The sequence below is a fragment of the Passer montanus genome, unplaced genomic scaffold (assembly GCF_014805655.1).
Source record: "Passer montanus isolate IOZ18808 unplaced genomic scaffold, ASM1480565v1 scaffold176, whole genome shotgun sequence".
Taxonomy (NCBI): domain Eukaryota; kingdom Metazoa; phylum Chordata; class Aves; order Passeriformes; family Passeridae; genus Passer; species Passer montanus.
Window position 1 is genome coordinate 585,082 of NW_024364937.1, and position 16,213 is coordinate 601,294.

Genomic DNA, 16,213 nt, shown 5'->3' on the forward strand with positions numbered 1-16,213 from the left:
ATGAGGTGTGTAGAGGATTTGGGGTTTCTTGGGTTTCTCTGTTGCCATACACCCATGGTATGTTTAAAGTAGGGTGATAAAGTAATTTTATAAATTGTTTCTGTAAATATGAGGGAGAATAAAACAAAAGTACTGGCTGTAGAGGGTGGATTTAAACCTAATCATCATAATTTTTCTTATAAATGAAAGATGAGAAGTAGAGTTGGAATTGGCCGTTACCTCCATGAATGTACAGGAAAAGAAGTTTTGATAGTAGGGAAAAGAGGAACTGTCTAGTTCATGAGTATGATTTTTGTGTAGTGTTCTGAGTGGATGTGAGAGCGGTTAAATTCCAGGCATCAGAACTAGACAGCAGATATTATAGAAGTTTGAGTGAAGCAGCTGGAGCTAAAACTTAATCAGATTGAGTAGCCAACAGAAAAGTCTGTATATTAAATAACTAGAAAAAGCTGTGAGATCTAGAAGTATAAATTGACACAGATCCCAGTCAGATGATAAAAAGGCTTTCTATCCACTTAATTTCCCCTTTTAGTGTTAAAAACTGCAGCAAATCCAAAAATAGTGTATTAAAGCTGCTTTCTCCTGAGTCTCTGTATAGAATCGGTAGTAAAGGCAGGAGTTCAAACTACTTACTGTACTTATGTTATTTGGTTATTTAATTGGTGTCCACCTTACTTAACTCATGCTCTTTTTTTTTTCAGATTTTGTATTTTGTACATACATTGTTTTGTATATACTGTATATGATGATGACTTCGGTGGGCAGTGAACGTACCCGGGGCACTCGGGACAAAATGCAAATTTCTACCACACAGCCAACACAACCACAGAAACAAGTAGTGCAGGTATGTACAGTACAGTGCTGCTGTATCAACTTCTTTGACTTGAAAGTGGGAATGTAATGATACAAGTTTCTTCCCTGACTCAGCAAAATTGAAAGAAGATGGGGTGAAAATATATGGTTTATTTTGGAAGATTATGCTTGATTACTTGCTTTAATTGCTCAGTAATGCAGGACAGCGTTGAGTTATTCCTGTGTTGTCTCTAAATGAGTTCTGTGTTCTTCAGCAATGTCTCCTATCAGTGAGGAATTCGATGCCCATGTCAGGATTTCTGTGCTGTGACCTCACAGTCCTCAGATCTCAGCTCTTCTATCTGCCAACCTCCTGATCCTAGAAGATTTCTGGTCAAGAGGGAAATTAGAATGGGCAGGAAAAGCTTTGTTTGATGCATGTTGTGTTCTACAACATCCTAAACTTCTTGTGCAGTGACCCCACCAAGTGAAATGGTCGTCCCCTAGCAGACTAAAATTTTCAGTATCTGTTAAATGGAAATTAAGTTTCACCCTACTGCCACTGATTCTTGGCAGCAGTAGTTGTATGCTTGTCTGGGTTACAAAGAGTGCAGAATGTTTCTGCTTCTGGCAACTCAGTATTCTCTTGACAGATACATCTCAAAATTAGTCTGGATTCAAAAACTGTATCAGTTCTTTACTGGCAGTGTGTGTATCAGTCTAGAGGTGCTCTGCCGAGAAATGCTGCCTTCTATTGTTTTTTGGACTAGTCTTTAATAAGGAGACCCTCTTGGTCTGTTTTGCACAGTATTAATCATGTGACCTCAAACCCTTGTCACCTCCTTGAGTTGCAGCACTTGGCATAGTGGTGATTCATGCTAATGTGTGGATTTAGAAAGTGGCTTCCAACAAATGAGTTGAATTTGGTTTTATTTTAAAACAAGGCTGCAGGAGTATAGTGAGCAGCCTGGCAAAGGTGGTGGCTTCCCCTTTTCCAACATTTTGCAAGACAGCACTGGAGTTGTTTGCTTGGTTGGGTTACCTGGCACAAGGTAGACATAGGCAGATGGGAGAAAGTGAAAAGCTGCAAAGATGGTTGTTAGACTGAAACAGAGGAGAAATGAGGGGTGGCTCAGGGATCTGGGTTTTTTCAGCCCAATAATACAAGGCAAGTGTGTTCTGTTCAGGTGCCTCATGAAAGGATATAGCAAAGGTAGAAACCAACTCTCCTCAGAGAGCAAGTGACACAAGCTAGAACACTGGTAATTTCTGCTTTTAAAAGGAAAAAAAAATTACCATGAGTGTGGTCATGGTGTATCCCTGGAGGACCTTTCCAAACTACGGGATTAATTTATTTTAGGCATCAAGACCTTTTTTTGCATTTTGTCCATTTATCCTGCCTTCTGCATAATAGGTACTGGTTTGATCACTTCAGTGGAAAAGGTGGTTATTTCATACGTAGCAGTTATGTTTTAATGATCCATATATTTTATTGTTGAGATATCAGATGGACCTTTCTGTTTAGTCAGTCTTTGCAGATCAGCAGAAGTCTCTGGATTTACCTGTTTAATTACCAATGATTCATTTTTCTGAATATAGAATAGTGTTTTCCCAAATGGTTGTTCCACTGTCATAATATCACATTGATCATCATTTAAATTATTTAACAAATTACATCATGTTTCTGTTGCATTTCTTCTGGATAATAAATGTGCCATTTTATTGTGAGATGTATATCTATTACTGTCACTTAATCTTGTGTTTTGCACACTTCTGTTTCCTGGTAGTTTGAAGTTTTTAGTTTAAAATTTCTTCCACTCTTCTATTGAAGAGGTACTATGTCTTGTAAGGTTGAGTAAAGTTCAGTGTGTTTTGAAATACTACTGCTTTTTTAGTCACAATTAAAACTTAATTGTACTCTTGGTTAGGATGCTACAGTATCCATTCTAGTAATTAGAATAAAATTAAAAATAAAGAACCACTACTTGCTGGAGGAAAGGCCAGATTTTTTTATGACACTGATCTGATGTTTTTGTAGTCATCTTGTGGTTTTTGTTGTTGGTTTTTTTCCTTCTGAATCTTCAATTCCATCTGGGTGTAATCCACTGGCATAAATATGAGTGGTATTGCACCTACAAGTTTCTAAGCTCTCTGCTTACACAGGAAAATTGAAGATGCTGTCACACAGTTGTAATTATTTTAAAATGGATATAGTTTTGTCTTCTAACATGGGCTTGAAGAAAACATTTGTTTATGGAAAAAATAGGTCTTAGTAGATTCCTGATTTTTGGTAAAATATGCCATCATATCTCTACAGAAGTTATATTGTCTGAATGTTTTTGCTCTGGATATTTTCAAAGAAAATCTCTTCACTTGCTTCAAAGTCACAGTGCGCCTGTGGATGCTGTAATCAGAGTGAGAAAATGGATCAACAAGACTTAAATTGAAGCCAGCACATATTTTGGTTTTGCTGTCTGCTGAGCTCTGAGCAGTCACTAAGAGCAACCTCAATTGCTTAGAGCACCACTCTGACAGGGTGGCTTCTGTGGAACGTGGAACTGGGGAGTTCCAGAGCAGGCCCTCCCCCTCTTACCCAGTGGAGTGACATACGAGGCTGTCAGCATGACAGGCTGAAAAGGTGAAGTAACTCAGTGTGCAACTGTTACAAACTCTAATTCTTTTGGAGCACATCTGAGCACAGATGTCACTTCCCTTAAGGAACTGTGACAGCTGCAGTAACTTTTCAACAAATAAGCAGCTGATGGTGTTCGTTGGAGTAATTTTTAGACTCTTCTCAGCATTTATGTTTGGTAACCTCCTCTAGAACTTGGATTTGTGGTAAACTCCAAAAGCCAGACAGTCTGACTCTGATTAGATCTGACCTTGTGAGGCACAGAATTTCATGTGTGTATCCTGTGAAGTGGGATGGCAGAAGGTGAGATTCAGCCAGTGGCCCAGGGTGAATCCTTTCGTTCAAAAATTCCAGCAGATGAGCTGATCTGACTCGAGGAGGAAGAACCTCTGCAGGCTCAGCAGCGGTCCTAGCTCTCTTCATTGTCAGTTTTCTCTATATGCAACAGTAGCCTCTTCATTTTCAGCAGAAGTCAAATGAGGTCCAGGATCTTGTAGTGCACACTGTTCTTTGGTATTTTCTCGGGAGTGCAGTTCATAGGCTGCAGATGCCACACTATGAGGTGACGTGTGTGATGTGACATCTGTGTTAGAGTTGTTTTCCTCTCAGGGGCAGCCATAGTGTGTTTGGATTTTTCATACTTTACTGCATCTCTTTCAGTCTCTCAGCTTTTGTGCAAGTTGCCAGTGTGCATTTTTGTCCAGGAATGTTGCAGAAGCACCAGGTACTTCATCAATAGCAAGTTGCTTTACCAGTTTTCAGAGACCAGTATTTGCTTGTAAAAAAAACAGTGCAGCTGTTCATGGACAAAGTCTTGAGACATGACCCAAGTCTTTTTAAGTGCTCAATAAAACTGCAGAGTCAGATTGTTGTTGGGAGTACTGTGGAAGGGGATGGGAGCAGGGATCGTCAGAGATGTGGTTAATTTAGAGATACTATTGCCAGTTATTACAATAAAACTCTTAATACTGGAGTAGTAGATCCTAAATAAAAGTGAAAGCATTAATGCTAAAATGTGGTCTTCCCTGGTTCTTGTGTGTTATTATATGGTGGTCTTGTCAGTGCAGTGACCTTTAATTGTGTTTCAAATAGATTAGAATGTGTTGAAATTGCTTCTATCCCAAATAACATTTAAAACTATAAATGGGAATGGACAAGATATTGATCCCTCCCCCACAGCATCTCTGTGCTTGTTGTGTATGTTCTTTTGAGAAACCACAGGAAAAAAGCAGGGACACTGGGATATACTTCTAAAAAATATAGTTACCCTTTGTGTACTTTATTGGATATTCTCTTTTTTCAGGCAACAGCAGAACAGATTCGCCTTGCTCAGATGATCTACGATAAGAATGACGCAGATTTTGAAGATAAAGTGAAACAAGTATGTTTGTTATGGTACAAGTTTTTTGTCCCACCATAAAATATTCTAGAGCTGGCTTACATTTTGGAGGCAAAGCATCTGTTTCTGGGTTAGATGAAACTTTTTTCGGAAGGACATAAGTTTAACTAGGAAAAGGTGCTCTTGTTGCACTCTAAAGTCTTTTTACAAGAAATTTTGTGGTAATACAGCTCTGACGGTGTAGTTTTCAGTGTATTTTTCTTTGTAGACAAACCCTTAAGCCAAAACTCGTTTGTGCTGTTGTCTCTTTCTCAGTGTATCTCTCTAGTATGGTCCTGATGATTAACGATTGTCAGAATAAAGAATGCATTCAGTTTATCCACAAGTAAACGCACGTGAGAAAAATGTCACTTGTGTAAGCTGAGTTTGCTATTGGAAGTTTTTCAGGAAAAGTGAAAGTCTAATGATTAGCTTAAAGGAAAATCAAGGTGTTATCACAGATCTGTGTATGCGTTAAAATTATAGAATTACGGTGTATAAAATAAAACTCTCACTTCCTCTACCATGGTGAGTGTTAAGTGTTAGCTAATCAAGCTTTCATTACCTAGTTATAACTGAGACCATTAATTCAAGCAGTCCTGACAATATAGGTGTCTCTTCTGTTGTGGCTATTGGTGGTTTTGTCCCAGTGAATACATCACAGCTCATGAAGAACCTAGGAGTACACCCAGGAGGGAAGAATTAGCTTGAATGCGTAAATGCAGCAAAGGAGCAGATTTCTTGGTTTCTTTTCATTTCTGAAACTTCCTCTGAAGCATTGTTAAATGCTTTTTGTTGTTCTTGTTACAAACTAGTTCTGTTGCTGTGCCAAAAATGAAATCTTGTACTTTGTGAAGCCAAAGGAGCCTCATCAATAGTGCTTGTAGCTGCGCTGGTGGGAAGGAGATGAATTAAGTTCTGCATAGAATATGTTTTACCTTCTGCATATGTATTTCTAGCTCATGTAGGTTTTGTTTGTTAGATGAATTTGCTGAATGCCCCGTGACAGATTATTTCTGTCCCACACTCTTCAGGATATACACCATGAGTTCAAGGAGCATAATTCAGAACTAGATCTCCTTAATCAGCTTTGTGACTCTGGTGTGGCTTTATGCTGAAATGGATGAAGGGAGGTAGTCTGTCTGAAAGATAATGTATTTCTTAGTCTAGATGGTTTTCCAGGTGGATCTGTTCTTTGCCATGTCTTACTATATGTCTTTTCTCCCACTGGGATAAAGAGGGGCGGTTTTGGTGGAGGGAGATAGAATGGTACTGAAACTATTGTGGTCCTTTACATTCAGGTACTGCTGTATCTGACAGCATTTGCTGCAAGAACAAAAAAGTGTGAAAGAGTACTTCCTTGATTACCAATTAATATGTGCTTCTTCCTCTCGTCTGAATCCCAAGCAGATCTGTAAAATGCAGGTTACTTTATTCAGGATATTAGTTTACTCTGACATGGTAGCTATGCACTTTGGTGTAATGACTGTGGTCATACTAGCTCTATCTTATGATGGTAATTTAGATATATTAACATGTCTGACTTTTACTGACAGCTTATGGAAGTGACGGGGAAGAACCAGGATGAATGCATAGTGGCACTACATGATTGTAATGGGGATGTGAATAGAGCAATCAACATACTGCTGGAAGGAAGTTCAGACACGGTAAGGTTTTACTCCCATGTTAAACTGCTCCTTTTGTTTGATGTGATTTTCAGCTTCTAGAAGGATATTGAGGAAGTCATATTCCAGAAGTTTTCAATTTCCATGTCTCCATTCAATTTCTTTTGGAGGAAATGGAAACTGGGGCAGCTTCTCCATGCATACCTTGGAGAAGGCTGAATCCGGAAAATGTTGTGGGTGTTCAGCTGGTCTATTGCAGAGTTCCTATGCTTTAATTTATATACAGCAGTTTTAACTCTGCAGCAGAACTGAGTGCTCCCTCAGACACAGGCGTGTTTCTTGCTACAGGTTTTGTAGTTATTGTGTAGACCCTCCTGAGGCCTGAGACCATCACAAAGGTCAATCTTTGTAAACCCAAGGGCAAGCAGGTATTTTTAAGTTATGCATATTCTGTAGGTGTGGGTTGCCGGTATTGAAGTTGGAGGAGTTATAGCCACATCTGCAAGTTGCATTGATAATGCTGCTTATGTTAGGAAAGGATGCAACAAGTAGTTGCTTCTTTAACTGTGTTGCTCATTTGCATGACTTAATTGAAAAACAGGAAGAGGAAACTAAACAGTGTGTATACAACAACAAATAATGTCACTTAAAAAGTTGCATAGGGAAATTTTTTATCCCAAGAGATACTAAGAAAATATGTTTTACTGCAGTTGAAATTTTTGCTTGCTTCAAGGAGAGATTTCTTACATCTTGCCTTCAAATTAGATTGTATCTCATCCAAGTTGAAAAAGTAACCTGGACTTCCTTTCTTGATGCTGAACACTCAGTATTTCCTGTGATTTGTCAGGATGTGTACTCTGGCTTATTGTTAATGAGGAAGTTCACCCCTCACACACCCTTAATCTGGGACATACACTGTTTTGACTGAGGGGGCTTTTTTTCTATCCCCTTTTCATTTTTTGCCAGAGTTGAGGTCTTCTAAACACAGAAGTATATGATATTGAGAGGCTGGGAGTAGAGGAGAGCATTTCATTTAAATCTGTCTGGGTGATGTGTTGTTTTCTCTCATACTTCTCATATTTGCCATTTTTCAGTTGAAAGCAGTTTTCTGGTTGATAGAGAATATTAAATCCTTTCTTACTTTAACAATTTGTTGTAATTGATCATGACATGGATAAAGTTTTCTGAACTCATTCATCAGCTGCAAGTAAAAATTTATAAATAAAACTCACAGTATTATGAGGCATGACATAGGAAAAGAGAGAGCTCATTTTGCTTTAGTTTTTTGTTAATCTGTCTCTCCTTTGAAGATGGTAAACTAAAATTGAAATGGAAGATATTGTGGAGTGTTTGTTGATGCTAATATGTTCTGCACTTTTGACAAGTCCTTCTTAATCCACTGCTCTCTATAGACAAATTGCAACTTAGAAATAAATATAGAGAACTTGAAGGAGTCAAGGAGGAAGGAGTACTAATTGATGGGTGTGAAGAAATTTATTTTTGAAAGTTTGTGGGCCTCCAGTTAGAAGGATTTGTTTTAAGGCCATTATACTTGAGAACAGTTTAACCATGGATTTGAAGTTGTAAGCTGAGGTACTACAAATTCTGAATGCAGATTTCCAAATCTCTTTTTGTAGTCTCACTCTGCTGTGATGCACTTGCAGTTTTTTTAAACTTCATTTGAAAGATGTGTCCATTCAACTGAAGGAATTCAAAGAGCAAGGAGTGATAGTTAAAATGTGTATTTATAGTTTATTTGGTACTCAGCCAATTTTGTCTTAGTCTTTTTTTGTTTGCTTTTGGGGGTTTAAAGCTTGATCTACAAGCTGTAAGTGTGTGACTTTGTCTCTGTAAAGACTGTCTTTTTGCAGCAGTTATAGCAGTCTGGCTTGGGGTAATTAGAGGCTTGTGTATGAGTAGAGAAGGACGTGTTTCTTTGCCTAAGACTTGTATTCATTTAACTTCTTAAATCTATTTTATGCTCAGCTGTGTTTTACTTACTAAACCTTTGAAGATAGAATAAAACAGACCTTTCAGATTTTTATTCTTTCCATGTAAGAACAGGTCAGCAAGAATTATTCTGTTAGATTTTTCAGAGGTCAGACCCACTGCTATGATTTGGGTTGCTTCAGACACTGTCAGCTGAATTTGTAGTTAGTTACCTCCCTCACAAAGAGAGAGAGCTCAATGGTTTGTGATGGATCCCCATGCTCAGAGGTAGCACCATCCTCTGTCTTAAAGGACATGCCTGATTTTCTCAAGGCTTTCCTCAAAATTGTATTGTGGGAAAACATGGATCTGATGCTTTCATAGTCATCTTTTTACTGATCCTTCCTAAGTTATTTTAACTCTCACTCAGGAGAGGCTGCTTCTTCTTCAGCTTTACAGCTTATCCAGTTTCGGGTGTTTCCTGAAATGGTCAAATATGTTTTGGCACCAAGCCCATCAGTCAATTAGTGCATTCTGAACTCTAAAAGACTTGGCTCTTCGGTTGTCAGTGCAGGTATCTTTCCTCTGTGAACCACTAGGAATGTTTCAGTGCAGTTACACCAGCTGTGGTAGGTGACACCATGTGGTACTTACTGGGGGAAGCAGCTTTCTGCCTCACAGATAAAGTGGTGATGTTCAAATGTGTTAGTTTTGTACCTCTGATCAGCTCTGGCTGCACTTCACTAAAGTTGGTTTAGTCTCCTAAACGGGAGGTGAAACTGCAAAGTGATTTCACCTTTCTTTCTCACCGATGCCACGCCAAAAAATGAAAGAATAGCCATTCTTTTTCTTCTTATTCTCTCAAAGGAGACCCTGTAACAATGAGTTGGTAAACTGCTTTGTTACCTGCTTTCTTCCTTGTACTGGCTTCCTAGGCAGCTTGAACTAGCTGGCCATGGCTTGGCTCCTCAGGGCTGCAGAGTTGCTGTTGGTGGAATTGAGAGATAAGACAGAACTTAAAATTACTGATAGACTTTTTTGTTTGATGTAGGTGCCTGTCAGATGTCATACTTCAGTGCTTCACTACAATTTGTATGTGCAAATATTCTGATATTAAATATCTTACTTGAGCTGTAAGCTCCTAAAAATGGGGACATACATGTAAACCTCTCTGCCATGTTAATGATTTGCAAATAATACCTTTTCTTCTTCTTACTTGCTTTGCAGCTATGGCTTAATAGACTAACCATGCAATTGCATAATATATGACTTGCTGAGCTATTCTTGGCAAGTGTTTTAGTCATTTTATTTTCAACTCCTACAGATACTCCTGTGGAGCTGATAACATCCTTGAATTTATTTTAAAGACTGAGTTTAAGATTAAAACAGAAGCCTGATGTTTGGACCTTGATCCCGTGTCTTGTTTAGACATAGATTTTCCTGTGTTTTGCCATGTGTGATGGTCTGTAGCTGTTAAGAGTAGATAGTCTGGCTTGTCAGTTCTCCCAGGTTGTTGTTTTGCCATTCTGTCTTCTGGGGCTTAAATTCTAGTGTGCCTGGATGAAAAGTTTTTCTTTTCTGTTTGGGTTCCACCCCCCCCCCCCCCGCCCTTGGCCATATACTTATTCTCATCAATCTTTTGTTCAATGATACTTGCAAGGGTTTTTTGGTTTTTTTTTTTTTTTTTCATTTCCCTGGGAGAAAAAGATAGCTTTGTTCATGTTCCCATGCTAGATTTATGGATGTATTTGAGAGGAAAACTGTTGCTTGCTTTGCAGATGTTCTGTGTTACAATAGTATCCAGTCTTCCTTGAACTAGTAGAAGTCTGTTATACCCAGAAATATTTGGGGTTCTCATATTCCCTAAGACAATCAAAATTAAAAAAATGTTTCTTTCTCTCATATCTTTGCAAAAATACATAGCCTGTCTTTTCATTTGTATTAGTCTAGTTTGCCATATATGACATTATGCAAATACCTGTTTTTTTTCCATGAACTGGAAGGGTGTGGGGTAGAAAGTGTGCATTGAGAAGTGTCTCTTCCTTTTTGACTTTTGTGTCTAATTCTATTCTACCCAAATAGACTTCTTGGGAGACTGTAGGGGGAAAGAAGAAAAGCCTTGGAAAGGAAGGCTCAGAAAACAAAGAGAACAGAGAGAAACGAGGGGACAGAGAAGTGAGTCGCGGACGGGGAAGTTCCAACAGACGGGGAAGAGGAGGCAGCCGTGGACGAGAGTGTATGTATAGGGATTAATTTTTAAAGATTGAGACGCTTTTCTTGCAGCTGGAACTGACTGAGCTAAGAGCGAGTGCTTAATGGAGCAAATCCGTCCAACTATAGCTCAGCGTTGAAGGGATCATAACTTGTTTGTGCCACAGGTATGCTTGATCTATGTGACTTGGTTTTGGGATGGTCTGTACTTGTTCAGAGACACTCAGTTTAATATAAGTCTCTGTTCTTGTTTGATGAATTGATCTTGTACAAATTGCTGTTCTTCATGTAAGTTTTAGAATTGAGTCTTTGTAAGTCTGCTTGAGAACAAGTATGTCGCTGCACAGCTGATACACTTTTTTGTTTCTTTTAATGAAAAAATTATCCAGCTTTGACTCCATCTCCTTTTATGAGTGGGAGAACCTGAAGATGTTCTCATCTTCTCATAAGGGGAATGAAAACACTGGGATGATTATTAATCTCTAAATGTATTTCTCACATAAATCAACCAAAGGTGAGTTTCTGCAACAGAAAAATTCGTTGTTAGTTGAAACATTGAAAGCTTTGCTACAGTTGCAATAATAGATAGTATGAAAGCAAACTGATGTTTCCAAGTTAGATAGAGTCACAATAGATCACCAAGTTAGACAGAGTCACAATAGATCATGATCGGATACATGTTTCTTTTTTTAGCTAAGTTTTGTCAGCATTCTTAAAGCTGTGCGCATTGTTGGTATTGGCTATTTGCCACACTGATAGATGAGAAAAGAAATCAGAATGGATACAATGTGTTTAGCTTTGCACTTATAAGCAGGAAAAACATTTACAATATTAGCCAACTGATGTTATTCATAATTGGAAGATATTCAACTATTGTGCCAATATAGATGTTGTGAATTTTTGTAGGATAAAGTCAAGATGAAAAAATGTTAATAAAACGTGGAGCTGGACTTAGAAAAGTATAAATTAAATGAATCAAAATGAAAGCAAAGGGCAATTATTTTTTACCAGAGACAGATGCTGCTCTTGTCATTTTCAAACTGGGATTAAAGAAATTGCATATTGTTATCAAATCTCGGTATTTTCTTCCCAACTTTATGTCCAAGTATTTTTGGTTTTGTTATTACCGTTAGGAGAAAATCAGTACAAAGTCTCAGCAGTGAGTGTTTCAAGAGGCAAGTTTTGTTGGGGTTTTTTTTCTCCTTCAAGTAGCCAGCCGTATTTCAAAGCACCTTGTCAGGAGCTTCCCACAAAACACTTAGGGTGCAGACCTTTTTTAGTATCTTACCTTCACCCAGTCATCATCCCTCTACTTTAAATAAGAGGAGAAGTCTGTTTCTGTGCTTCCACAGAGATGCAGTATGGGCAGAAAGGAGAAGAGTTGGTACTGGTTATCCTTTATTTTTTCACTGTTGTCAACCAGTGCATTATCTAGGAAACACAGAATGAGGCAGCTGTGTTTCCTATCTCATTAAACAGTGTAGGCTCCAGAACATGGCACTTGTAGAGGTTTGTCTACTGAGGGACCTTTCCTTCTTGTATTTTGCTTCCTAATAGTACAAAGGAAATATAACTTGCTTCTAGCAAGGCCTCAGTCAAAGAAGAGGGGAGATTGAGATTTGTTGACCATCCCACTTAAAAATTTTGCCTTTTGTTTTGAGGGGTTCAGGTTAAGCAAATGGCTGTATTGTCTCAAGTAGCAGTCTCTAATGCTTCTCTTAAGCTGTCCTCTCTCCACAGTTAGAGCTGAAGAGAATGGAGTGGACAACAATCAAGGAGACAGGCCTTCAGACCGTGGGAAACGTGGCCGTGGGAGAGGTGAGATGGTGGCATTGTTGTGGGACTGGCACTGCTTTCATGTCCTGAAATGGAACTCTCCCATTTGTTTCTTTAAATGGTTCTTCTTAAGCATTCTGTGTTTATCCTTTGATTCCATACGCACTTCAACCACCTTGTACTTGGGTACATCCTACTCCCTACCCTTTATCATTTCTTGGTCTTGGAACAAATTAAAAAAAATTGACAGAGATCACCTCTATGGTAATTTCCTGTGTGGCAGACTGCTGTGCACTGGCTATGGAGAGTTGTTTTCCCAGACTGACTCATGCCAGCCTCCTGTGAGTGGGAGTGTGCTCACTCAGGGTTCCTCAAGATGTTCTTCAACAGCAGGAGAGCACAAGATTCCATCTGTATGGCTCTTGGGGAAGGATTTGATGTATACTTGTACCATTTCTTTGGGGTGGCTCTGGTTGTCAGGCTTGCCTTCTGCTTTTGGTAGCCAATCAGAGAAAGAACAAGCCACCTTAGAGACATTTTGCTATGAAAAGGAATTCGACATGGAAGAGTTGATGAGAACTGTGGAGAAGGAATACTGTGGAGTTTTAGGTACAGCTCCAATCGTGTCATGTGGAAGAGGTGGTATAATGGATTGGATGTGGAATCAGGTGATGTGTATTTGAACTGGATTTTCACTGTTTGGGGTTGATAGAGGCTTGTTTTTCCTTAAAGTTGGAAGTAATCCACGTATGGTGCAGATTATGGGTGGACGAGTGTATTAAATAAGTTAAATTGACAAAATGTATAGCATAGCAGAACTAATGTACTTAGTAAGTACTGTCTGACTCAAGAAAAATTCTACCTTCAAAGGACTCCTTTCTCTTTGGAATGTTGGGTAACAAGGCATTCAGAGACAGGTGCATCCAACTTCATTGTCTCCAGATCTGCATCTTGAAGGTGTGCAAAGATGCAAAGAAGTAACTTCCAAAGGTTTGCATGTGAGAGTGCCTGTGAATCAGCAAAAACCCAATGGTGTGTGCAGAGAAGTAGCCCTGCAGGGCAAGGTATGATATAGTTCACAGCTGTAATTTTTGGTATGTTCACAGTTTACATTTCAGTGGATAGAATGTAAGTCTTGCAGTTACTTATTTTATAAAATAATTCTTTATTTTCAGATTATAAGTATAAAAGTAGGACTTTTAAAAATGTTTCAGTAAAATTTAGAGATTAATTTCAAATGCAGTGTTTTTTTGCTTTAACCTTACAAATCATACACTGCTTTTGTTGTCAAAGCTGTAGCTTTCCAGATGAGTATCGTATATCTCAAACTTCATAATCAGATCAAGCTGACCTGTCTAACTGAAGAAGTAGAAACTTCAAAGAGTTTCTGTTCACTAGCTTTGTGTGCATAGTATTAACTATATGTCTCTACCAAATATTTTAGACTGTACTGTGAGCAAAGTGTCTGTGATAAACCTGTTGGCCAACTATAGGATCATTATATTGCAAGTGTGTGTATTCCATGGCAGGAAATACCTAATTAATTTTACAATGCAAACTCTTGAAATCTTCAGGGAGTTTTAGAAATCTGTGTAATTCAGTTGTTATCATTTCAGGGATATGTGGTCTTCTTTCTTTGGATATTAGTAGAAATAATAATAAAAAGCTTCCTTCCAATTCATTCTGTAGTCTTGCTTTTCTGTTACACAGAATAGTCAAATGAGAGATAACATACTTCAGCTGAAAGTAAACAGATTGCTGGCAATCACCACAAAACCCATTTTTAGAAATGTTTCATGCAGTGTTTTTGTAGAAATCCAGTGTAGGCACTGGATAGGAAATGAGGGGTCAGGTAATTATCTGAGCAGCACACTCTCTATTTTAAGCCACCTTCTCAGGCATGAGTTATCTTACTGGCTGCCTTCTAGGAGATTTGCTGGGCCATCATATATATTACCGTTTCATGGTACAAAAACGTAAATTAAAGAAATTATAAATGGCTGAAAATAGCTAAAACAGGATTGACACAGAGGCAATAGCGTGCTGTTTACTGAGAGGGAAAAACCCTTATACTGAATATTTGATATTTGGTGTAAGGCACTAGTTTTATCTGGCAGTATATCTTTCATTAATGACCGTGTCATGTTCCTTGTAACTTCATAGGGTAGCAGGTAAACAGAATGCAAACACCATTGTGTGCTGGTATGCAGGGCGTCAGGGATTTGAAGCATATACAAATTATTGACTGATCAACAGAATGCAAAAATATATCACAGTGTGTGTAACAGGACACGTGTCAGCTGTAATTGCTCTAAGCTAAATCTTTGCTTGTTAAACTGACTTATAAACTTTGTATTGAAGTCAGGGAATATTTTGTTTTAAGATGCCTTCTCATCTGTGCTTTTCAGAACCAAATTTCTTGTGTGAGCTTAATGTAAGAAATACTGTAATGGTGATGAGCAGTAATTGCATCAAAGTGATTATATTTGTCAATATAGAAAGCATTTGCGACTGTCTAGAATGGAATCTCCTGAGGAAATTAAAGAGGCACATGGTTATGGTTTAGGATTATCAGCTGTAGAAACATTTTCTTATTTGTGTTTTAAGCAGCTGCACTGTTGTATACAATTTGACAAACTTTACCAGCACAGGTTGTTTTTAAGCTGCTGTTTTTTTAAGGTTCTTGCATCTTCAATTTTAAGTGCAGTTCTAATTCTCCCAGTTCCTCTACTTCATTTTGAAAAGGATGCAGAGAAAAAAAAAGGAGTGTAGAGCTAGAAAAGGCTTTTGAAGGTACTGGGAAGTCTGCAGTTCTATGGTGTGATGAACAAGTAGTCTAGGATTTTCTGCCTGTGAGAGAGGACTGAGTGGGTGTATGGTAGAGCTCTGTTAAACTTCTGTGGGGGCATTGATTGATCATGCCAAGCAAGTATGCAAAGGAGAGAATATGAAATGAGATCAGCAGGTTAGAGCTTCAAGATGAACTTAGAGTTTGTTCTTCATACATGAAGTGAACCTGAGGAACTCCTTTCAGTAACATGATGTGGTGCAAAAAATATATACATTAAAAGACTTGAAAATTTCATCCTAAAAAAGAACCACAGGCAAGAAAAAGAAAAACCACCAAAGATTTTGTTGTGTGTAAGTTATCTTTGACTAAGGAAGTCAAAGCCACAAATAGCTGAAGACCAGGAAAGCATCCAAAGAAACTGCACTGTGATTTCAGTTTATGTGCTCTTCCCTGGATATCTAATTGACCATGGCTTATAAAGAAATAACAGGTAGGTGGGCTTTTGGGCTTTTTTTTTCAATTCAGCCTAGAAATTGTTATAGACTCATGTATAGTAATTCTTCTGGTTTGCAAAGGCAAGATAGATTTGTTGATTGCACTTCTGTTTATCTCTTTGCTTTGTTATTCCAGAACAACATGAGCATGCCCTAAATGTGGGTTCCAACAGAGATTTTATCCAACAAAATAGATGTAAAAAGGAGAGGAAAAAATGCTATGTTTTAATTTCAACTCTTGTTTTGTCTGCTGGCTGTATAGGAAAATAAAACAGCTTATCCTTTTCATAGGTATCTGATTATAGTCCAGTTTGTATTCTCAATCTCTTTTGATTGTTTTTAACATAAGAAGTATGCTGTCCTTGAACAAATTGAGTTTCTATATCTAGAATTGCATGTATAAACATTCCCTTGGTTTAAAAGCTTAGCCCAGTTGGCATAGGATATGTCTTGGATTTTTTTGCCAGAACTAAGGAGAATGTTGTTTTTTTCCAAAACATGAATGTGGAGCAGACCTTCTGGAAGTCAAAATTTGCAGTTTGTTTAGTTTTGCTGTGGCTCATTCTGCATTAGTTAAGAAACTCT

General features: G+C 38.2%; 1 protein-coding gene across 11 annotated transcripts in view; it reads left to right on the forward strand.

Annotated features, from left to right (window-relative positions):
* Positions 1–16,213, forward strand: part of UBAP2 (ubiquitin associated protein 2) — a 71,932-nt gene that overhangs the window by 21,407 nt on the left and 34,312 nt on the right. For all 11 annotated transcript variants that reach the window (XM_039704510.1, XM_039704511.1, XM_039704502.1 and 8 more), the window contains exons 2-6: positions 702–844; positions 4,728–4,805; positions 6,359–6,469; positions 10,439–10,592; positions 12,308–12,385. In XM_039704510.1, the coding sequence (XP_039560444.1) occupies positions 743–844; positions 4,728–4,805; positions 6,359–6,469; positions 10,439–10,592; positions 12,308–12,385 (523 nt within the window). In that variant the 5' untranslated portion in view covers positions 702–742. The remainder of the gene's footprint in view (positions 1–701; positions 845–4,727; positions 4,806–6,358; positions 6,470–10,438; positions 10,593–12,307; positions 12,386–16,213) is intronic.